This window comes from Tamandua tetradactyla, chromosome 4 (assembly GCF_023851605.1).
Source record: "Tamandua tetradactyla isolate mTamTet1 chromosome 4, mTamTet1.pri, whole genome shotgun sequence".
Taxonomy (NCBI): Eukaryota; Metazoa; Chordata; class Mammalia; order Pilosa; family Myrmecophagidae; genus Tamandua; species Tamandua tetradactyla.
In genome coordinates, this window is record NC_135330.1 from 92,462,684 (window position 1) to 92,488,466 (window position 25,783).

Genomic DNA, 25,783 nt, shown 5'->3' on the forward strand with positions numbered 1-25,783 from the left:
GATGTTCCTTAAAAAGTCCTCAAAATAGAACAGAATGAGAATAAATGAAATGCAAGGAATTGAACTAAGAGAGTGGTCATAATGTTTACTTTGTAAGCCATCAGAACACACCAATGTACCAAGGTATACAAGTAGGGAACTTGGGACATCAATTTTTAAGAAGTGTAAAAATCCAGGGATTTGTTTAAAATTCAGATTTGTATACAATGGGATTCTGCATTTATATCAAGATCTGAGGCAATGATGATGGTGCAGGTTTGTGGACCACAAGTTGGAGAGTAAGAGCTTAGATTTAAATGTAGCTCCTTATTCATTGGGTCTTAGAATGTTAGCTGAAACACAAGAGACATATCCATAGCAAACAACACATTTCATCATCAAAATGCAAATACATTTGAGTGAAAGGTTTATAATTATGGTTTATTGTGAACTGCAGGCATTGCCATCTTAGTGACCACATATCATCTGAGGATACTTTTCAAAGCCTGCTTTACATCTTTATTTCACAAACTGTATATCAATGGATTAAGCACTGGCCTTACAAAGGTGTAGAAGACAGCTATTACTTTGGATTCCTCAACAGTCTTATCTGTTGGTGGTCTTACAGACATGCAGAAGAGTGTCCCATAAAATAGGGTGACAGCCATCATGTGAGAACCACAGGCAGCAAAAGCCTTGTGCCTTCCTTCAGCTGGGTTGATACTGAGTATAGCAGCAATAATAAAGTCATAAGACACCAGGATGATGGTGAGGGAAGTGGAGAGGTTGAAGCCAGCTGACATGAGCAAGGCATGTTCCTTGACATAAGTTTCAGAACAAGAAAGCTTAATGAGGGGTGGGTCAGCACAGTAGAAGTGGTTGATGATGTTGGATTTGCAGAATCTCAAGTGGAAGGTCAAGATGGCCTGGGAGAGACCACCTGAGAAGCCATAGACATAAGAAAATGTGACCAGGCAGAGGCAGACTCTCCTGGACATTTTCACACTGAAGTGCAATGGGTTGCATATGGCCACATAGCTGTCATATGCCATGGCTGCCAACATATAGAACTCAGTAAGGAGGAGTGCAATGAAAACATAACACTGGGTTAAGCAGCCAGCATAGGAAATGGTCTTCTCATATAAGAAAGCTCTCAGCATCTGTGGAGTTGCATTGGAGGTGTAGCACAAGTCCACGAAGGCTATGTTGGTGAGGAAGAAATACATGGGTGTGTGAAGGTGAGAGTCCATTCTGATTAATGCTACAATGCCCAGATTGCCAAAGATGGTGATGAGGTAAACAACCAGAAACAACACAACGTGGAGAGGCTGGAGTTCTGGGTGATCTGAAAGCCCCAGAAGAATGAATTCTGTTATTTCACTGCCATTTTTAATTAGCATTTCCTGCATCTTGAAGCAAATGAAAATAAAGACCATTAAACCAACTTTCTGTGCACAGGGCTCTGTGAAACTGAACTAGTCTCACCCTCATTAAGAAGCCAGGTCCTAGATGCTGCCAATGGGAATATTGCAGCAGCAGGGGAAAATCTCCCCCAGGACATAAACCCACACAAACAATAGGAGAAAGAAGCCTCTAGTGAATTGTTTCAAAATAATGTGGATGTCATCTGAAAGGACTAAAACTTCAGATGAATTTTATAGGTCCTTCAATTAAATGCTAATTTGAAAATAATATTTTTGGAAAAAAGACAGAGTTGAGAAATTCTTAGAGAAATAGTCATCAGAAGAATGGTTCTTATGCTGCTTTTGTTTTAATTTTAACATGAACTTTTTGAAAAAAATTCAGTGAAACCATGGATTCCTGAGAGGATAATGGACATTCATAAATTCTACAAAGAACATAAGGGCTCCAGATTGCCTGCACCAATTATAAGATTACTTATCCAAGCCCATTCCTAGGAAATTCACATACATATGTGTGTGCTGAGCAGAGTTTTTACTTTCCCTGGTTCCTTTGCATCTAGAGATGGTCCTGGATAATATTGTTCAAAGGGATGAAAGAAAAATCTTATAAGCCTGATTTCAGGGAAAGTAATGGAGGTTTCAACTCTGTTACAAAAAAAAAAAAAAAGCAGAGGATTGCATGTACATATTCTGAGGAAATAGGTTACTCCAAAAGTAAATTTGGCCAAGAGGATTGCAGTGTGAAAATATCACTTCGTCAATTTACACTTGCAAAGGTGGATGAACAACATGTTTGAAATGAACAGTGAAGACATAATAATCAGTTACAGTTTACAGAGCAACCTTAAAGTGACTTAAACTCCTTGTAAACATAGCTCTTTAATGCAGTAGAAATGGGGATATGCAGTAAAAATTAAATAGGCAAATAATGTTTTCTTCAGAGATGTATGCACTCTATGCCATAGGGAATGGCAAATAAACACAAGCTGACTTTTAATTGATTTTTGAAATGACTTTCTCTTAGGGAAAGGAGAATACATGGGGCTATGTCCATCTTCTCATGGTACTCTCTTCTTTCTTCTTGCAGTGGTAATTTAGAAATGTTCTAAAAGATGATAAAGGAAAAGAAATGATAGAACTGAAGAGCAAAGGTGCTTAGAGTCAAATAGAAGATAATGTCAATTCCTTAGAGCCAGTGAATGTTGGAAACAGTGCACAGATGGTGTTCCCAGCTGAGATATGAGTCTGAGAGTCAGAAGAATGTGTTGTGTGAATTTTGACCCATGTAGCCCTGAGCTGCATCAACCTTCATTAGAGGTGGGCACTGTGTAATGCTCAGCTCATCACTGGGGTAGTCATTCTAATCAGATGCAAATAGCCAGTGGCTCTCTATAGCAAAACTCTGACCTTCCTATGCTCACAGAATTCCCTCAAGTGAGCAGACGTTCTGAATGGAACTGAGAACCTATATACACATCTGCCATGAACTAACTCTCTGAATAAAACAGGGTAACTTTTAGCTCACTCGCAAACTTGGAAAAATAATTGAAGCAGATTATGTTATGAATATCCTATTCTATAATCTTGGAAGTCTAAGGAGACAATAATTTAGTATTTAGAAAGGCAGAATTTCAGGAAACCAATGCCAGCTAGTGATACTGGTTCTGGCTCCAGCAGTGACAAACTTGTGATAGTGGCAAACTATGTTATCTGTTTGTTTTTCATTTTCTCAGTTGTGAAGTGGGAAATTAGATCATCAGAGGGAATAAAATAATTAATTCAGTTTGAGTGTTTAGAAAAATGCCTGGTGTAAAATCAGCCTAGAATGAATGCTTTTAGAAACAGTTAAAATTTTTCATAGCTGAGCCCTCTCTCTTCTTCTTTGCCCCCAGGAACTGAGAGAAGGGCAGGTGTCATTTCAAAGAGAAAATCCAACATTCTTATACCCCAGTGATTTTCAAAGTCAGAGAAAACCTGATTTCTAAAGAGGGTAAAGTCATATCATCTGTAAACTTCAGTGCATGACACTAATACAATTCCTCTTGACTAAAAGTGGACATAGTAAAAACTCATAAAACTTACTTCAGAATATGATTTGCACCTGTTTCCTGAAACTCTGATTAAGGAATTTTCCTGATGCCAATGTAAAATGCAATTGAATTTATACCAGGAAATGGGAGGTGGAGACTCACCCTTTAAAGCAAATCTCAGAAGAGCTGAGGAGTAGCAGCTATAAAGGTTGCCTCATGCATCATCCCTCTTGGGTTTAATTGGAGTACTCTGGGATCTGGTAGTTAATCATATGCCTCAGTGCATTACTGTAATATCAAACTTACCAGAATTGATTCTAACATCCAATGAAAGGGGCACAAAGAAGTTTCGCCTTGACATTTTTTTTAACATGGGCAGGCACCGGGAATCAAACCCGGGTCCTCGGGCATGGCAGGCAAGCACTCTTACCTGCTGAGCCACTGTGACCTGCCCTCACCTTGACATTTTGATGATGGTCTACTTTTTGGGGTTTTCTTTTATCTTAAAATTATCTGTTCTCCTGTAATTCAGAGCTCTTTTTAGGAGTTTCCTCGATGATCTAGAAGTTTTGGTAAACTTAAACCATAAGTAAGACTGTGAAAAAGTGTAATTCAGTTAAAGCTTTGAGGAGCACATCCTATCAGCCAAGTACTTTCACATATCTAGTTTGGATTATTTCTTGAAATAATACTATTAGGTATATACCCATCTTTCAACTTTCCACTACGGAAACAAATGTTCGATTTACCTATAGCCACGTTACTAGCAAAACAGAGGGTTTGATTATAATCCCTGTTGTCATATATGGAGAAGATTGATTTCTGATTTGTATGCAGTTACAATTCTTCAGCCTTATTATAATTCTAGTTCTTCCTTTCTTCCTTCAACATTTAGAAAAGTTTGCTTCCTCAGCTTCCCTCAGTCAGCCCTTCTTATTCTCACAAGATCCAAGTTGCTTTCTTTATTAACAAAGTTTCAGATTGAAGTCTTCTAAAAGGAAGCCTTCTCTGTCTGCACATATTTGAGCTTGATATCCACCAGTGCCCCCAACCATCTACAGAACTCTGCTCTTATCTCTGTCAAAGCAGGTAGCACACTCTCTTTCAATTATAAGTGTATGTGTTTATTTCCTCCACTAGACCATAAACCTCTTATGTAAAGAACTGTGGTCTCTGGTTCTAGCACACTTCCTGTTAGAAAATAATTGATCAACAAACATTTGCACATGAAGAGTGTGCAATGGTCATTCAATGCAACAAATATATAACAAACAATTTTGTCCTCTCAGGTATCTTTTTTTTGAGCACAATCACTTACCCTCAGAAAAATTCTGTAGGGAGCAAATATGGAATGAGATACTACTGTGTTTAAGAAACCACAGAAAATAAAACAGAACTGTGGTAATTAATTAAAATAATAGTCATTTAATATTATATTTGTACTAGACTTTGGGTTAGTATTTTATAAGCCTCAGCTCACTTAGTAGTCACTTGAGAACATGAGGTGGTTAGTACTGTTATTTCCATTTTACCAAAGAGGAACAGAAATAAAGTTTAAATAGTGTTTCCTGATATATATAACTGCAAAGTGGTGAGGGTGGGATCTAACAGGCCAAGAAATAGTCCTTGAAATTAAGATTTTGATAGTTTGGCATAAAAATTTGTCAAGATCACAAAATACTTAACACTCTCTGAGTAAAAAGGCTTGCAACTATCCAACCATCCATCCATCCATTCATCTTCCATTCATTGATTTGTGTATTTTACAAATATTCAGGGAATGCCAGTCTTATGTCACTGTGCCACCATTATTCAAAGCATAAGAGAAAGCCAAATGGTGATTAGAGTCCTCAAAGAATTGCTGCCTCATTGAGGGAAGGATGAGCCATGCATATTTTAAGTCTCACAATCAAGTTTTAGATGGTGAGTTTAAGATGATCATATTGGAAATTATTGGCAAATAGAGCATGCATTGAACTAAAATGCAAAGGGTATAATGATAGCTTACTAATGCAATGAATAAATATTAGGGACCATCTATATTCTAAGTTTTCTAAATTTCAGGATAAATGCTGATGACTCAATACAGATGTGGATTATGATCTTTTGGGGCAGAAAGTTGGGAAGATGATGCAGTCATACAATCATATTCGAATCATAATATAAAAAACTCATACAAATTAGAAGTACTTGATATTGGGGAACAAGTAAAAACAAGCTATGACTTATTCAGAGAAATCAGCCAAGAAGGCATTAAAATAGAAAGGGATAAATATAAGCAATATTAACCTAGATGGAAACTGAAACAGAAGATTACATTAAAAAATAGTATTTAAAAGCAACCAGGAAAAAAGATATCTTCCTACAGAGTAATAAGAAATAGCCTGGCATTACAGTTATAATGTATAGGAAATTAATAGAAGCCAGAAAAGGAAATAATGCTTTCCATTGAAAGTAAAAATTTTCCAGTCTAGATTTCTACATGCAAATGAATTCTTCTTAAGGAATGAAATAAAAAAAACATTTTCAGGAAAATACAGGCAATTTATATTACAAAAATTCTTACTGAAAAACCTAATTAAGGGTGAATATCACGTGGAAGAAATCTAAACCAGAGGAAAAGTGAGACACAAAAAGAACAGTGAGAGAGTCGATGAATCCTTGACAAAGATGGGTAAATTTAGAGGAACAATGATCTTAAATAAGTATTTGACATAATGATCAGTGTATTCATATATGATATAAAAATTAATAATATTAACAGTCCATTCATGAATAATAATAATTTATTTTATAATTCAACACAATATAATATAATATAAAAATGATACATAACCAGATTAAAAATATTCTTAGTTCTTTGCATTATTCCACAATAATAATTTTAAAAGGTACAAAATAAATAAATTATAGGGATCACAAAGATTAAAAATTGAGTAAATTGAAATACTGAAGGTCAATAAAAGGGTAAGGGATGGGATATATAAGTCCTTTCTATTCTTTTTACTTGGCTTTCTGGAGTGATGGAAATGTTCTAAATATGGTGAAGAATACACATTCATGTGATGATATTGTGAGCCATTGATTATATAATATAGACAAACTGCATGTATGTGGATATTTCTCAACAACAAAAAATTAATGTGGCAGGCACTCTATTAGCCTTTTTATTTCCATTCATGCCCACCCAAATAATTGCTTGATTAAGCACAGTCAGAACAAAGGTTGTTCTAGTTTTCTACCTGCTGGAATGCAACAAACCAGAAATGTATTGGCTTTTAATAAAAAGGGATTTATTTCATTAGTTCTTCAGAGGAAAGGCAGCTAACTTTTATCTGAGGTCCATTCTTATGTGGGAAGGCTCAGGGTAATCTCTGTTGTGCTTCTCTCCAGACCTCTGGGTTTCAACAACTCCCCTGGGGTGATTCCTTTCTTCATCTCCAAAGGCCTGGGCTGAGCTGCAAGTGCTAAGATGAGGTATGCTGAGCTGCTTGGGCTGTGCTTCATTGTGCTCTCTCATTCAAGCACCAGCCAACTAAGCCAAACATCACTCATTGCAGCAGGCACGCCTCCTAGCCAACTTCAGATGTCATCAGCAACAAATGAGGTTCAAGTACCATTGGCTCATGTCCACAGGAACAGAACTAGGTGCCTTCACCTCGCTAAATTAACAACTGAATCTAACTACCACACAGGTCAATTGATTGTTAGGATGACCTCCTTAAACTGAAAAAAGTTCATAAACAAAATGCATATTTTTAAAAGCTCCATTCACATACTCATCAGGCAAGGAAATTTTCCATGTATACCAAAAGGGCAAACAAAAAAGGACTCCTGCCACAAGACCAAACCAGAAGAACAAATGTTTAAATGGATAAAAGGGCTGCTGTCAGCAGCTAAAACCAAAAGAACAAAGATTCTAATCCAGAAAAGAACTGCAGCTACCAGCCTAAATAATAGAACCAAAGCTTCAATAGTCTTTGACAGAAGACATCCAAAGAACAGCCAGATCCGCAAACAAAGAGACAGAAGTTCATTACCAAGAGGAATCACTAACAGGAACCTGGGCCCTCAGGTATCAGACAGAGGCACTAGGAGCAATTAAAAGTAGATTTCCATAAATCCATCAGTGGTGCTAGAGTCCACTTCGTGGGCTCCTCAGATCCCACTTCTAACACCAAGCAATACCAATCAAGAAATAGCAATCTAGGCTGCAAGACAAGAAAAGCATTTTTTGGCATCTTAGAATTGCAACTCAGGGATAGATAGATTAAGGTAGCAACACAAATTGTGTCCTGTCTTGGTTCTTCCAGGGAAGGGTTTTTGAAAGAAAATGAAAAAGTCACTAATTGTTTGTGACTGGTGGATATTCGTGGTGATCCAAATTCTTTGAGGTTAGAAAGTTTACTGAATTATCTCTTCTGTTCTATTTCTGGTGTCCAGTTGTCCACAGGACTTTGAGGAATATTGCTGCCCAGGGCTTTACACACTGCAAATTTCTGATATCTGCCTGAAATTTCAATGAGTAACCTACAGAATGAACTCTGAACTGCATTTGCCCCTCTGAACCATAAAATTCTATTTTGTTTAATTCTTTAATTAAAGTGAAAGTATGAATCCATGAAAGAATATTAATAACGTGCTTTGATTGTTCACTGAGTCTTACATTCAAAGTATCTACCATAGTGATATCAAAATGATAGATCAACCTGACATACATTTAAGAAGAAGTTTACGGTGGAGGGAAATAGATACTCAAATGATCCATTATTGTAATGTGTTCTGCGCCTGCATAACCATCACCCAGCACTTCTCAATGTGTTCTGCCAGGGTCCAAGGATGCTGATTTTACCAAGGCATTAAGAAATACACTGCTGAGTGGGTCATCAGAATCCTGGTACAGCTTTGTAGTGGTTAACATAAGTACTCTAGGAATGACTGGAAGCTTCAGTAAAATTGGATTCCCACAATGGCAGAAGCCAGGTGGCAATGTGTAACTCTCAAAGACAGATAGGGACAATTACAAAGATAAACCATAAAATCAAGTTGGTAATCAATGTGTTTTCTTGTGCTGATATCTTTAGCAATGACTCATCAATCAAGTGGTATCTAAGGAGTTTTATAGACAGAAAACCAACCGATGTGTCAATTTCCTTGTGATGAAGAAAAATACATTTTTATGTTATGTTTTATATGAAAACTAGATTATATCCTATGAGGGAATTATAGCCACTGTATAATACTATAACCTAAGACCCTTTACATGCCCAGAGCCCTTAACTGATAGGGAAGTGCAAATTCCTTGGCCAAAAGAAAAGTCAACAACCTGTAACGAAAGACCCTAAGCCAAGATGCATATTGTATAACTTCCTCCAAGAATTCACTGGATATCTTGTAGCCATTTTCTGAGGAAACACACAATCCATCATTTTAAAACATTTTTTCTTGTGAAATATGACATATATTCAGAAAAGTGATAAATTTCAAAGTACTGCTTAACAAGAAGTTGAGCGAGTTTCAAAGCATGGCATGGGTTACAGTTCCACAATTTCAAGTATTTCCTTCTAGCTCTACCAATATACTAGAGACTAAAAAAGAAATATCAATATAATGATTCAGTATTCACAATATTTGTTAAATCCTATCTTCTCTGTTATAACTCCTCTCTCTCATTTGATCCTTCTCCCAATCTTCAGTAATATTTGGACAATGACTTGCCTAACTTCTTCATCTAGAAAATCATTGTTGACATTATGGGGTAGAAGGATGCAACTAGTTGATGTTCTTGGAGAGACTTGTGCCACTCATCTCCAAGAATTTTTTATTTCATAATATAACATATACACAAAAATCAATAAATTTTGAAGTACATTTTAAGAGTATACACTGTACTTTTTGAAATTATTGTTTACTTCTGATGTGTCATTAATCTCCACAGTTTGAAAAACACCACTGAGGTCCACACTCCTGATACGGATTGATTGAATCAATCTGTGGGCCCATAGGGTCAAGGTAAACAGACTTCAGTTATTTACCTAGCCTCAGAGAGTGTTTTGGGTGAATATGGACAGAATAAAACAGAATGTTTATATTAGATATCATTATTTGATCCCTAGAATGAGGATAATTATTTTCTGATGATTCAAGTGGAATTCTTAAAAAATGCTCCTTTCAAAAATGCTCAGGCCAGATAATGAACAAAATGGACACTGCATCCCTTGGGAAAGTGCAGAGGTTAATGATTTCTTCAAACACTTGATTGAATGAGAGAGCTGTACAGAATCAACAATAGTAACTTGACATGTGTTTGTGCAATCCCCTTTAATTTAGTGAGCAGCTTTCTTACTAAGGGTGCTGATGGTACAAATTTGGAAAATTCCTATTATTAGCTACATTACCAATCTATATTTTGATGCATAAAATTAATAAACTATCCCTTGTTTCATTATATCATAGTTAATATAACATACCCAAAATGCAATTTAATTCCATTTAAGTCCATGGAGAATGAAGAATTCTAAATCAGCCTTTGGAGATGGAGCTAAATATTTCTAGGGGCTGTTCAGAAGCAATCTCAAAGGACTTTTGGGGAAATACACATATGTGCAGGAAAGGTAAGCAAAGCAACAAAGGAGAGGGAAAAGAGTGTCATTTCCAGGACACTGTCTTTCTGACTGAGGGTAGATACCTGAGATCAGGGGTAATTAAACATTTTGGGCTTTCTGTACCCTCAGCTGAATTTAGGAATGGGGTTGATCTCAAAGGATCACTCCTATGCCAAACACATATATAGACACACATACATACACAGCCACATATGTGCACACACCTTCACTTAGATGCTCATGTGCTCCTGTGTAAAAAGAAGTTTCCAGCCAATGGTAGATCTTGTCCTCCTCTAGAATTGGAAATTCAGTCTGGGAGTTACCAATGGGGTCCCTCACATATTCACTCCCACAGGAAAAATAAAAAACAAGGATCTTGTTTATGACTCTAACAGTGATTATTTTGTATTGTCCAGGTTGTCCAGGCTAGCAGTAGATAATATTTTCATTCCCTGTTCTTTATTTTCATGTACCAGTGGGATCAATTGCTTTTCATGAAGTAGGAGAATTATAGGAGAATTTAGATTACTCCCAGTAAAGGAAAAGGTTTTGAGCAAGGGAAGTCATATCTTGAGATGCCATTCAACATAGTATGCTTTAGCAAGTTTGGTTCTGATATTTATTGCACCTTTCATTTCACATTTTCAAGTGAATTGCAATTTGTTTTGAATTCAAGATGGATTTGAGGTTTTGGGAAACAATTTCTCTATCTCAATTTTTTTAACTCTCCCTTCATATAAGTCTTATGGCATAAAGAAAGTCCACCTGGATGCAGCATTCTCTGAATATTTTCACCTAGGTTAGAAGTTGAAAGTGCTTTGTGATAAACAGCTTGAAAATATGAAAATAACTACCCATTTGTTCATCTAATACGTTTTATGAACTACCAGTTATATGCTAGGAACTGTTCATGATTCTGGAGATTAAGCAGTAAACAAAATAGTTTGCTCTGTCCTTGTAGGGTTTGCATTCCTGTCTGAAAAAATTATGAATTAACATTATAAACAAGTGTAAGAAGGAGATAATAGTTATGGGGGTGGGGTGGAAAATGCAACAGGGTCCGAACAAAGTAGTAAGGATGGGGCATGTAACAATGTAAATAGATGATTAAGATGGGCCTAATTGAGAAAATTGTCACTGAAAGGATCTTAAAGGAAATGGGAGCGAGCCATGGATTATATGGGGGAATAATGTGCCAGTCAGCTGGAACAAGAAGTTTGACATCTCTAATATTGGGACAAAGTTGGAATTTTTGAGAAACAGCAAGGAAGCATGCAAGTCTGAAGCAGAATGAATGAGAGGCAACTGTGTTAGATGATGAGGCTGTTCAGTTAACCGAGGTCACTAAAGCAGGAAATGAAAGGTCATTTTTATGGAATTTGGCATCACTTTCCAGTAAAATGGGAGCTCCTTCTGTTTTCATAAGTACAGGAAACATGACCTGATTTTTTAAAGAAAGACTGCAGACTGGTGGTAGCAAGGGATAAGGGTGTATTACAGTTAGGAGATTATTGCAATATGCTTATCAAAATTAATAGTGTTTGGATTGGTCATAACAGTGGAGGTACTCAGGATTGATTAGATTTAGGATATATTACAAAGATAAGGACCCCAGGATTTCCTGGAAATTTGAGGAGTATTGAGTAGGGAAATAGATCAATTTTTGGCAGTGAAATGTAGAAATTAAGTTTTAAACATGTTAATTTTGATAAATTTGTTACACATCCCCTAAAATTAAAGAAGGTTAATACTGGAAAGAAATCTATGCATCTTCTTGTTGTGGGATTTTTAATGTATCATTACCAGAAATTTCCTGGACATAATTCTGGTAATTTGCAAATACTCTAAAGTGTTAATGTTTATACAGATGTGCATTTTGGCGGGACATTTTGCTTTTATCTAGATCTTAAAAAGCACCATATTTCCAAAGCATTAAGAGTCATTCACTGATATGTGAACATAAAAACTCAATAAATACAAAGGTTGGAGGATATACACAAGTTCATGTGATTGACGTTTAGGTAAACTATAAGTATGCAGATTTTCAAGGAAAAACAATGCTGTTGTTTTCAATACATTCAGTTGTTTGCTTCAGAGCAGATAGCGGTAATTTTCTATGTGTGCAAGGATACATATGTATGAAAGTATTATTAATTGGTTTCCAACATGATATTTTCACATTTAAGTTTATTTATTCTTATATTTATGATGTATTTTACAGGATTGTTTAGTATATTGGAATCACAAGAGGTTGATGTTGGAAAAATGATGAAACAAATTTTTCTTATGGGTGAATTGTATCCAGAGCAGAGAGGTGAAATTCTTAAAATTATGCAGGTGATTACTTTTGGAGCTAGGTCCTAATCACAGGACCTCTAAGTCTAAGGCCAATGAACTTCTTAGTCAAATTACATGAGTATGTGACAAAAATATTCAATTTTGGGAATTTAGCAAGAATCTGAATGACAGCCCCATGGTGTGTACATTGCTTCCTGCTGGAAATGACCTTAGCTTCGTCCACATGATCAACTTTTATAAATAAGTCAGGTCATATTCTTCTGACTCAGAATAAAAATAACTTTGTGCAGTATAATCATATGTCAGACACTGAAATATCCATTTCACTTATTTCAGCTTATCTTATAAGGTGTTTCTTCCTTTTCAGAGGTGAGGAAACTTAGACTGGGAGTTGTTAAAACATTTTTCCAAGATACAGAGCTTTCAAGAGATAGAATTTGAATTTGAAATCAGATTCATTTTAAGTATGCTTCTCTGTCTATACCAGTCCCATCTGCTCTCAACTGGGATGCTCATGTGCATGTATTACTTGAACACAAATGGTCCTAGATTATCTACAATAGGCCCACTCACAAGTCTGGGGACCAGCTTTCTGTCAGCTTTGGGAGCAGAATGTACCTGATTAGATTTCTAGAAAGCTAACCCAACTTTGTCTATCTGGTAGTGGCAGGATTCCAAAAGTGAGAAGAGAAGCTTTTAATGTTTCTTGAAACTAAGCTTGGAATTCATGCATTACATCCTCTGCTACAACCTACGAGTCAAATAAACCACAATACCAACCTTGATAAAGAGGAGAAAACAGCCCAGATTCTTGAAATTGGGGCCTCTAAAGTGTAGCTTTTAAAATATATACATATATCCACAGATCATTGGTTTGTGATTTAGTTTACCTCTTCATATTTTTGACAAAAATTTGGTACTAAAATATAATTTGATGAATATGTGGTATAATTGTGTTGCACACAGAAGTCAAAATGGTGACTATAATATTGTACTTCTGATGAAATAAGAAGTACATTTATTTCTGTATCTGTTCTGAGACTTTGTAGTTTCTTGTGTAAATAGAGATAGGAAGTTTTCATTACAAATTCATGCTTTGAAAGAATCTTGTTTGTAAGACTTCACTAGTGCCTTGAAGTTGAATGATTGTGTACATGTAAATTTCTGTTTGGAAGAGAGTTTGAAACTGTTCTGCCTAACAGGGTGAGGTTCCAGTTAATAAAACCGTTATTCATTCTTTCTAGGACTTCTTAATGAGTCTTTGTTAGCCTCTTAACAGGTGACAGAGGAAGGAGTGTATCAGAGTATCCAATTAAGAAGAAATCCTTGTTCCTCTTCAATTCATTCCTTAGCCAGCAGCCAGAATGAATGTTGAGGATATCTGGTCATGACACATCCTCATCATGGTAACGTCTTCCATTTGTGTTGGTTTAAAGATCAAAATCCTCAATATGACTTCCTATCAGCTTCTTGATTTGGGGTCTCTTCTGACTCACACTGGTACCTTTAATCTCCTCAACTTTAGCTAATCTCTCTTATGTCCATGACCTCACCAGGCTTTTTCCCAGGTGAAGACAGTGATAAATACTCTCTTCTCATAGGTCTTCTCTTCCCTCTCTCCTACAGTGAGAGATCAATGTTTCTCATGTTTCAGATCTTATTTTCATATCTCTTATTCTGGGAAAACTTTTAAGCAGTAGACCAGAAAATATATTTCATTCATTGTTATCCTTTTTAAAGGCAAGAAGGGAAGAATAATAATTCATTCATCCAGATAGTTTAATTTTTTGTCCAAATCATGTTGCATTTAAAGAAGTCCCAGCTATGACTTTCCATGTAGGAAAAGTGACATATCACCAGTGTTTAAGTTCAAACACTGAGTACAACACCAAAATATAAGTGATAGAGAATGTTCTGAATAAACAATGAGGCAGTGACTTTATAGGACAACATTTTGCACATATTTAAAATAACAATTCCTGCCAAGGTAACATGATTTTGGGCTGAAAATTTCAGAAAAAATATTTTAACATCCAAATGAATGGTAGCACAATACTGTATCTCTAACTATGAATTTCCTAAAATATGTGATATTATCAAGGAGTAATTGATAATGTGTATAATATAGTTGTTTTGAGGTCCTGAGTGGATGAAGACAAAAACAGTAAAGCAGAAGTTTGCAAAAGTAAACTGAAACCAGCTTGTAAAGAATCTTTGGTATCTAGCAAAGACAGCTGTATTTTGTGTGCTAATGAGTTGTTACCACTTACACTGAGAGTTGGAGAAATAAATTGGCCTTCCAGGTTTGGGGCTGCTTTTACCCAGTGCCATCAACCAAATGTCAATGTCTCTGAACATTAGCAGGTTTACTTGAAAAATTAGAACATCCATGTATTTCTTCCAAACAAGCCACTATGCTGTATCTCAAGTAGAGGACTTCTGTTTGCAGTTTAAATACAAGTCAAAGATAAATGTTTTAAACATTAAACAAATCACAACCCTTTCTTGGCTTCAACTACCTCTCACTGCTGCTATATCCAAGGAAGATGTCACTTGGTTACTGAGACCATCAGCTCTAATTTGTTAATGGTAATATTTACAAATGTATGTCTCCCTCATACCTTCTTTGGGGAGCTTTGGATATAAGGACATAATCTTTGAAGGATTCGTGGTTTCTCAATGTTTGATATTGAAAATGTGCACTTCCCAATATTCAGTATGCATGGTTGCAAAAAAAATGCACTAACCCTGCATTTAAATCTCATATAATTACTGGAAAGAAAAACATACCACTCATTTTATCTTAAAATAAATACTTTTAAAGCTGTTTTTTAAAACTAAAGAGATTCAGGTGTTCACCCTAGAAGGCTATAGCTTTATCATTTTCTTTGCAGACCTGTGAACGTGAATGTTATTAAGGCTCTCTTTTCTTCTGTTTCACTAACTATAAAGAGAAAATCATAATAATTCCTGCTTTATATGGTTGCAGTGATGATAAAACTGGTTAAGAATAAGAAATAATAGTAACTTGCACCTACTGTGTAATATATAATTTTGCCACATTATGAATAATAGCAGGAGTGTTAACACAATATTGGTATTCATATAAATATCAACAAATTGCCAGGGACATAAGAACCTGTCAATTATATGTGTAGGAATGCTGAGATTTTTTGGGTTCTCACTACATGTAGTATCTGGAGCTGGTGTTTTCATGTAAATCTCTTTTACTTAATCATGTAGCCTGTTAATAACTTGTTAGTAACTTCTATGAGCTTCAAGACTAAATTTGTATAACCAATAAAAAATAAGCCTCTTGGTAATTGTTGAATTAATTGATGTCCTTGTTAAATTGTTGCATGGGAAAAAACATCCTTTTTGGTTATAATCTTAATTAGCTATTTTCCTCTGTAGATATGGAAATAGGAAATCATGCATTCCTCACTAAATTCATCTTACTGGGGTTCACATCAGGTCCCCAATTGCAGCTGATTCTATTTGCAATATTTCTGAAACTCTATTTGTTAACCTTGTCAGGGAACATGGCCCTTGTTATCTTAATCTGGACTGATTCTCACCTGCACACACCCATGTATTCATGGAAGCCTATCGTTCCTGGATGTCTGGTACACATCTGTGTATACCCGCAGAATCCTGGCCTTTTGTGCTCTGAGGATAAATGTATGTCCTTTGAAATGTGTGAAGTCCAGCTTTTCTTTTCCTGAGTTGTAGCCTACACTGAGTGTTATTTCCTAGCAGTCATGGCTTATGGCTGCCATGTGGCAATTTATAACCCACTAGTCTATTCAGGTACCAAGACTAGTTTTTTCTGTGCTGGTCTTGTTGCTGGGTCCTGTACAGGAAGTCTCTTGAATGCCATAGACCATGCTGCCAACATTTTCCATGTGAAATTCTGTGGTGAAAATATCATTGACCACTTCTTCTGTGATGCTCCACTACTGGTAAAAATGTCCTGTTCAGACATCCAAGTCTATGAAAAAGTCCTTCTGGGCATGGTGAGCTTACAGTACTGCCCAGCACACCTGTCATCCTCATCACCTACTTCAGTATCCTCCTGGCTATCCTGAGGATCTTCTCTGCCTCTGGGAGGCACAAAGCCTTCTCCACCTGTGCTTCTCACCTGATCTAAGTCAGGCATTTCTATGGGTCCTTGTGTTCATGTATTCAAGGCCCATCTCCACTATTTCCTAGAGTGAGATAGAGTGGCTGCCCTGCCCTATATGATGGCGAATCCATTACTCAACCCTCTCATCTATAGCCTGAGGAGCAAGGATGTCAAAGAGGCTTTCATAAAAGCAATACAGAGATGAAATATCATCATTTTTCCTTTTTGATGAATGTTCTTTTTGAATTTTCCAAATTATTGCCTTGGTGATACTTTTTAAACCTTGCAATAATTAAATTAAGTACATTATACTGAAAACAATGAAATATTTGCAAACTACTCTTTATTATTATAATGTTGTTATAATATAAAAAATTAAACCTAAAATGTTGTATTGTTGACATTCTTCCCAATGGTATTGTGCCTCTTGGGACAATAAAAAAGAGTTTCCTCAAAATTCATCCTCTTACTACTCTTGGGAGTACTTAGGGAGAAATAAGTGAAATTTGATTTATTTTGTATTTGTCTTTGTTTTGAAGTTTGATGAACAAATTGTATTGCTTTGGAAGAGGTATAGAATATCTGGACTACTAGAAATGTGATTAGGATTTTAAAATATTTGTTTTAAGTAAGGTGTGCATCTTAGTTTCCTGGCTGCTAGACTAAATGTCAAAACAATGTTTTGCCTTAAAGCACAGGAAATTTTCTCTGGCATTTTATGGGCTAGGATCCTTGCTCCACCCTGGGTCAGTGGCATTCTGCAGGGATGACAATCATTGAGGTTCCTTGACCTTTATGTCACATGGCAATGTCCTCACTATTCTGTTGATTTCCAGGTTCTACTCCTCCAAGTGGCCTCTGTTCTAGTTTGCTAGCTGCCAGAATGCAATATACCAGAAACAGAATGGCTTTTAAAAGGGGGAATTTAATAAGTTGCTTGTTTACATTTCTAAGGCTGAGAAAATGTCCCAATTTAAAAAAGTCTATTGAAATGTCCAATCAAAGGTGTCCATCCAGAGAAAGACACATTGGTTCAATGCCAATGAAGTTCAGGGTTTCTCTCTCAAGTGAGAAGGCACATGGTGAACAAAATCAGGGCTTCTCTCTTAGCGGGAAGGACACATGGTGAACACAGCATCATCTGCTAGATTTCTCTCTTGACTTCTGATTTCATGAAGCTCCCTGGGAGGCATTTTCATTCTTCATCTCCAAATATCACTGGCTGGTAAACTCTGCTTCTCGTGGTTATGTCATTCTGCTTTGCTCACTCTGAATCTCCCATTTTATAAAATGTTTCCTCTTTTATAAGACTCCAATAAACCAATCAAGAACCATCCATATGGGTGGAGACATGTCATCACGTAGTCCAGTTTAACAACCACTCTTGACTATATGACATCATCCAGGGAGATGACCTCATTACAGCTTCAAGCATGCAGTGTTGAATAGGGATTATTCTGCCTTTAGGAAATGGGATTTAGATAAAAATATGGTTTTTCTAGGGAACATACTTCCCTTCAAACCAGCAGACCTTCTCTTCATAAAGCCTCCCATGTTAGTGTTTATGCCCAATCTCATTCAACTGAGTCACAATTTAACAAAAAATAACCAATTTACATACCAACAGAATGGTACTAACAGAAATGAACTAAGATTAAGGACATATTTATATATTTTTTCTGTGGTTTCTAACCCAATCTGTCAGTGTCCCCTCAAAGTTCCTTTATAAAGATCAAATTGTGTACAAAGAAAATAGCTCTCTAACCTCTGTGCTTTTTATTTTAGCATAATATTTGGCAAACTGTTAAAGAGTTGCTTACACTATAAAAATATCCTCGCTCATTTAGGATTGTGTACCAATGTAAAGCATGACCTCTTTCTCAAATAATGAACACTCCATGGTACTCTCCTTCAAGGAACAACATTGCATATAGCCCCACTAAGTGAAAAGAAGAACAAATGAAATAATTTTGAACATACGACAAATAAAACTCACTTATTCTAAACCCAGTGATCACTTTATTTTACCAGAAGAATTCATGAAGAAAGTTATAGTTCATTCTGGGCCTATATAGAATTTTTGGTACATATTTTATCTAATACTCCCTATAACACTGCAAGTTAAAGATTATTATATTTTACAAATGAGAAGCTGGAAGCTCAGATTTAGGAATTCAGTTAAGCTTCTAAATAAGCTTCTATTAGTACAAGCTTAACACCTTTTTCTGTAATAAGGACATTCACAAAAATATCAAAAATAATATCTTAGTACAAATATTCATAGTAATTTCACCATTCACATTAGCACTAACATTTCTGATTTTTCCTTCCACATATATTTAAATATATTTTCTAAGACCGCACTGTTTTTCCCTCTTTATATATGTGTGTGTGCATATATATATTTACATATGTGTGTACATATATACATATTTATATATATACATACATACATATATATATTTTATAGCCAGGCACCAAGAATTGAACTTGATCTCCAGCACTGCAGGTGAGAACTCTGTCTGTTGGGCCGCCAGCCTTGTCCCTTTTTTTTCATAAAAAAGTTCTTATCATTCCTTGTTCTTCTATCACTGCAGAAACCCTGAGAGTGCTTGTCAAGAAGGATTTAGGAATATTCACTAGATCTCAACAATCTATTAAAATTTTTTTCACAGTTACTTGTAACCCATTCCATGGTGGGAAAAATTCTTGATCAATCTTGGAAGAGATAGTCAAATAAAATTTAATTGTTTGGAAACCCAGATATATAACACACTTTTCTACTTTCTATTAGATCAAAATACCCTAGAATGAGGATAATTATTGTCTGAAGGTTTGCATGGAACTACAGAAAATTGTTCCCTCTAGAAACCCTTTGCCAATGTACTGAACAAAATGAAACACTGAATCCTTAGGAAAGGGCAGAGATTAGTGGATTCTGCAAACACTCAATTGAATGATCCATATGCACAGAAGGACCCATATGCACAGAGTCAACAGTAACTTTACATGTGTTCATGCAATCCCCTTTAATTTGGTGAGCTGTTTTCTTAGTGATAATGGTATTCAAGTACAAGGGACAGCTGACATAGAGAATGTCCTCATTGGTCTTGTTATGTAGAAGCTATAGTTCTGTATCATCTGAAAGGAATAAAAATAAATTTGGATCCTCGAGAACTGTACAATTAAACCAGGCTCAAAGTAGTGTCAGCATTGTAGTCTTAGAGGGATAAGTGATGCACTCTGAGGTAACTCACTTAACTGAGGAACCTGAAGGACTGGCACATGTTACCCAATCATCAAGATCTTTGACAGAATTTAGAAGATGCCCTAAACACTTTTTATTCAAACATATGAACACACCTTGATCCACACATGCATATGTACGGAGGCTCTCACTAATCAGGTGGATGGGATGACATATTCTGTGTATAACATTCAACCTGTTTCCCCACACACACCAGTTCATGCTCGATCAGCCCTATACAAAATGGCCATAACACTTAGCATGGGTTCGACCACATGGAATCTACTCATCAAGGCTTTTGATTTGGCTAAATCCACTGCAAAATTTCTACAAGGGAAGCCACCACTATGCCTCTGATATACAATCATTTTCTGGGAGTATTGCTGACCCTTGAGTAGTAGACTAATTAGATTATACTACTTCTAAGATTCAAAAATTACAGGGACAATGTTTTTCTTTTAGGGGACATAAACATTTTTTCGGTATGTTTCCTTTATGCATCCATTTTCTTCTTCATTTTTCCTGTCATAATTTCTAGATGTAGACTTTATAATAGCTTATTCATCAACATGGTATCCCACCAACCGTTAAATGGCATGGAGGGGTGCATTATATAAAAGGAATAGCAACAAGACCTCCTGTTCACAGAAAATATGGGCTTTATTATTAGACCATATCCAGAAATAATAGGTTTCATGGAATGGTGAAATAGTTAGAAAACAGCTCAATCATGATTGTTGAGGTGTTCTCCAAGATGTGCTATGTTTTAAAATGTTAGCCTATATATGATGTCATCTTTCTTTATCAAGAATGTATATCTCCAGTAACTAAGGGTATGAAATAAGCGTGATCTATAGTTACCAGAAGGCAATTCTTGCAAACCTCCAATTTTGGAGAGTGTATTTGAACAAAGGACCTATTAGTTGAGCTCTGCCATCCATTTCCACTTTCACACCAAAATCATCCCTCCCAAATGCTACTGACAGTCAGTGAATAAGCATGACAGAGAGTTAAAGGAAAGCCTGTTTTGTTAGACTCTCAACTGTCCTTAGAGATAATTTTACCTTCTGGGCTTCTAGCTGATCTTTCTGAGCTTTCCTTAGATTGAACAATGGTACAGTTTGCTTTCAACTAGCCTTCCTTTTCTCCTTCCTTTGGGAGTCAGACTTGCATCTTGTGTTTCTGCACCTACAGCATCATGTTTCCCTCCTCACTTTTCCTTGCACAGTCATAGTTGTTTCCCTAATAAAATCCCTGTACATTTAATTACATTTCCATGTTGTTTCTCAGAAGACTCTGGATTACACTGTCTCTTTATTATTATATGAAATATCTTACAAGAACTTTTATTTCATGCCTCTAGAACCCTAGTCTCAGTGATTAGGCAGTCTATGCAATCAAGAAGAGTGCTTGCCCAAAGAAACATCAACAGTATCCTCATCAATTGGAATCTGAAATGCCCCTGGCCATCTAGGACTCAACTGGCCCTGAACCTACAGGGATCACTTTACTGAGAAGTACATTGATCCAAATCACCAGAAGCCAATGAGTAAATGCTACAAAATGGGTCAAGGAAAGCTTTATATGTAATCCATATATTTAGTGGTGCATCTCTTCATGCTCTCTTAGAACACCCTGTCAGAGGAAACATATACCCTTTGAAAGGCCACATTCTACCACCCAATAGAAACAAGATGGCCAAACATCTGTATCTCATAAGAAGGAAGGTTTAAGATATTTTACCAAGTAAGTATTTTAATTCAACTGAGAGACTAGGAATGAAAGAATATAATGGAACCAAGAAGGCGTATAGACAATGATATTTACTTGTAATTACTTAATAGATAATTGTGATTTTGAATGTCTCAGCTGCATGGATCTATGTTACTTCATTAACTTATAATGTAGGGGCTTATAAGGAACCTGAAATCTAGAAATTCCCCTTGCTCTGGTCCTGCTATAAAAGGCTATCAAGGGTTGTATATTTTCTTTTAGAAGATTTAATTTCAGGAGATTCTTGTATGAACACCCAAACAAAATTTTACTTCATGCAATGTTTAATTCATAAAACTCATATCTAAAAGTCATATTCTGTAAATCATCTTCTTTTGATATTTTAAATTTATTATTTATAATTAGAAAAATTAAATTTCCTCATAAGTTATACTATAGCTTCAACTTAATAGGCCAAGTGTTTTCGAATGCTTTAAAGCCATAAAGTATAGATGACCTACTTCCAGAACAGAGATTGAAAACCTATTGCTAAACTTATATATATTCTAGCACATTGATGTCATATTTGTAACTACACATTGATTATGTTAATATTTATTTTTATGCTTTCCTATGATTATCAGTAGCTTTTCTTTATCTTCCTATTAAGGTATTGGTGTTATTGTTTAGACATGATTCTAGAGTTGAGATATTTTTCCAGTTACAAAATAATAAGACTATACATTTAGCTTACTTAGGTTATAGTCTCTGCAGTTATCCTGATTCTGGCTTGAACACTGGAACGTGGTTGCTTCTCCTAAGAATATTAAATAGAAGCCACCTCCATCAGTTTGATTTTCTGTTTTGTAGTTAAATTTCAGGGTTATGATAATACCGCATCTTACATAGAAATCTGTCATATCAGTTTATTTACTTATTTATCTTTTTTTTGCATACACAGGCATCAGGAATCAAACTCAGGTCTCCGGTATGACAGGTGAAACTCTGCCTCCTGAGCCACCATGTCCTTCCCCGTATCAGTTTAATTTTTATAACCAGCATTTCTCTCAACTTAATATATGTTCTATTTTACTTTGGCTGATATTCAATAATTTATTTTCTGTCATCATAACATACTGATGTAGTTTAACACTTAGAAAGTGTGTGTTATTCTATGAACTTCAATATCAGTAGTGAGAATTACTGAACTCTCATGTTTTAGAAAATGCCTGAGTCAGCATAAGCAGTGTTCTTTTTTAAAACATTTGGCTAAATCAAGCATTTTAGGATTCCACTGCTCCTAGTGTGTTTCCAGTTGTTTAATGTATGAAAGGCTGATAATTTGTGCATCCCTTGGTATCACTTTCCCAAGGTATATGTATAGCCATCAGTTCTGAGTGATCCTCCCTGGTTCTGTGTGACACTCCTACTTTTTCTGGAATTACACGGTTAACTAGCAGAATAAACATAACAGTGCTTACATGATAGAAACATAAACATACATATCCCTTATAAACATCAATTATATTAGCACTGATTTACTTTTAAAAATAAATCATAATTACATGGAACTCTGTATATCTGCTCCATTTAAAAGACCACTGTTTGTATTTTCTATGTCAACATTTTTCTTTTAACTAACATATGTACATAGACTTTCATTTCTTTCCTTGATTATTCCACCATACTTATTATCTGTTTTATAAAAATAATTGCTTTTTGTGCTCAGAAAATCACAATTTTGATGGCAGTAATCTATTCAATTTCCTCTAGAAAATAAACCATAAGCCCATAGAATGATTCATAAAAGAAAACCTATAGACTCTTTATTATTTTTTCCTTAATGGAAAAAAACATTTAAGAGAAAAAAACCCAGATGTCTGGTTCAGTGATTAGAATGCCTGCTTTTCAAGCCAGAGAACCAGGCTCAATTTCTGGACTATGCACCCCTCCCACTCCCCTAAAAGAGTAAAGCAGTATTGTGGGCAGGCCATTGTGGCTCAGCAGGCAGAGTCCTTGTCTGCCATGTGGGAGACCCGATTTGATTCCTGGACCATGCACCACCCCCCAAACAAAAAGACAGGTTAGATCATGATTTCATAAGTGATTTTAAGCTAAGTTTATCCTAATGTACTACTAGGCACTACTAGATCTCTGAGCTAATGCTCTGGGGTAAATAGTAAAAATTTAAAACAATTTTTTAAATTCTGCAATAGGACTGAAAAGTGAGACTGTTTATTAGTTTTCAATCATAGGAAAATATTAGAAATTAATATTTATAATATTATAAATTAAATCATACAAATTAATTTAACATATTTTGCCCTAATTTTATGAAATTACTGTACAGATATATTTATTACTCTATTAAAATCTACTTATGTTAAAGAGAATACACTACTCTATTATTTTAAGAAGAGGGTTCTTTTTTGTTTTAGTTTGTTTGTAATTAACATGAAATTCATTCCAAATTATTATATTTTATATTAGACTTTTATCTCTGAGGTTGCCCTTATTTTCTTTTCTTATGTCTACTGAAATGACACTTGTCAGGGTGGGAAATTCTTCAAATCTATGACAATTCTTGATCATTACTGGCCAAAACTACTTAGTCTTGAGATGCAAAAATCAGAACAATGTTGCCTGAAAACTTTTTATCCATTTTAGTGCATAGTCCAGGAATTGAACCTGGGTCCCCCACGTGGAAGATGAGCATTCTACAAGTGCTCCCTGCTTACATCTTTTTAATGGAAAAGAAACAGGATTTATTTGAGGATTTTGTGCAGAGCATCTTTCACATCCTTATTCCTCAGACTGTAGATCGTGAGGTTCAACATGGGGAATCCCACAGTGTAAAATATAGAAGTTATTTTGTCCCTACCCAGTGAATAGCTAGACTGGGGCTGAGCATATGTGTAGAGAATAGAGTCATAGTATAGGGTGACAGAGGTCAGGTGGGAGGAGCAGGTGGACAAGGCTTTGAGGCAGCCCTGGGTAGAGCGGATCCTTGAGATGATGATGATGATGAAGAGGTAGGTGGTCAGGATGAGCAGAGTGGGGGCAATTACAATTCAAGTCAGGAGGAAGAACACTGCAGCCTGGAAAACATCCTTCCTGCCACAAGCGATTTTCATCAAGGGAAGTAAATCACAGAAAAAGTCATCAATGATGTTGTCCCCACAGAATTTCAAAGAAAAACTTCTTTTTGTGATGATGAAAGACTTTGTAAAGCCACCAAAACATAAGGCAGCCACCAAAAATGCACATAGCTTTATGGACATTGCCTGAGAATAAAGCAATGGCTTTGAGATGGCCACATACTGGTCATTAAGCCATGGCAGCCAACAGGAAACACTCACTGTAGGCCAGCCCAGCAGAGAAGAGGAAATGTGCTACATACCCAGCAAAGGAGATACTCTTATCTTCATAGACGGAGATCACTAGAATTTTTGGGGTGTAGACAGAAGAATACCAGAGATCCAGAATAGCCAGATTTCCAATGAAAAAATACATGGGTGTGTGGAGCCAGGAGTCATTGCAGATCAACACAATGAGAGTGGTGTTTCCCACCACAGTCAACTCCAAGGAACACCCCAAACAGAACCAACTGCATCACGGGATCTGTGGTGAAGCCCACCAGGATGAATTGAGTCATGGTGTGATTGCCCCCTCCATGGCTACAAGGATTTTCACCTAAGAGGGGGTAAATGAGTGCTCGTATTGAATCAGTGTGCTGCATATACTGAACATATGTTAAATAGATGACATCACACCACTGGTTCGTCTAGAAGTTTAGAATGACTTTGTCAGTGAAAATACCATTTAATACTTCTAAATTTGCAACTATCACTAGGATTTCAAAATTACATTTGAAATTATGAATTTGTAAGTTAGCTCATTTTTTTCTAGATGTGAATATTAAACTAAATGAAGGCTTGTAATTTGTATTTTCTTGTGTTTGCATTCTCTTCTTAATGTTAATTTAGTTTTTATGAACTGCTTGTCTTTTAAAATAAAATGTGACTTGTCTTCCCATAAATACTGGACCTCGTATCATTTGTTAACATCTTTCTTAGTGAATCAGATGCTTTTCTTATGTTTCACATACTTACTGGAACAACCATACATACATATATACATATAGCTATTTAAGAATCATATGTCCAAATGATATCTACATATACATAGAAAATACTCAGGATATTATAAGGAAAAATAAATGGACACAAAGTTTTAAAATATACATATACAGAAGGATGATATACAATTATACATTTATATGTTTTTATCCAATAAAATGTACCTTATACATATTGAACAATAGACATAGAATATTAAAATAATTAATAAAGCCATTGTTA

General features: G+C 35.8%; 1 protein-coding gene and 1 pseudogene across 1 annotated transcript; both read right to left on the reverse strand.

Moving 5' to 3' along the window:
- Positions 1-503: 503 nt before the first annotated feature.
- On the reverse strand, positions 504-1,379 carry LOC143679175 (olfactory receptor 5M11-like). The gene has a single exon (XM_077155808.1). It carries the CDS (start codon positions 1,377-1,379, stop codon positions 504-506), a length of 876 nt encoding a protein of 291 aa, XP_077011923.1.
- A 22,808-nt stretch (positions 1,380-24,187) lies between these two features.
- Positions 24,188-25,161, reverse strand: LOC143680393 (olfactory receptor 9G1-like; annotated as a pseudogene).
- Between the last annotated feature and the right edge of the window lie 622 nt (positions 25,162-25,783).

What these genes read in the sequence shown, in the direction of transcription:
- LOC143679175 (XM_077155808.1), bottom strand. Translation starts at nt 1,379, where the DNA reads ATGCTAATTAAAAATGGCAGTGAAATAACAGAATTCATTCTTCTGGGG.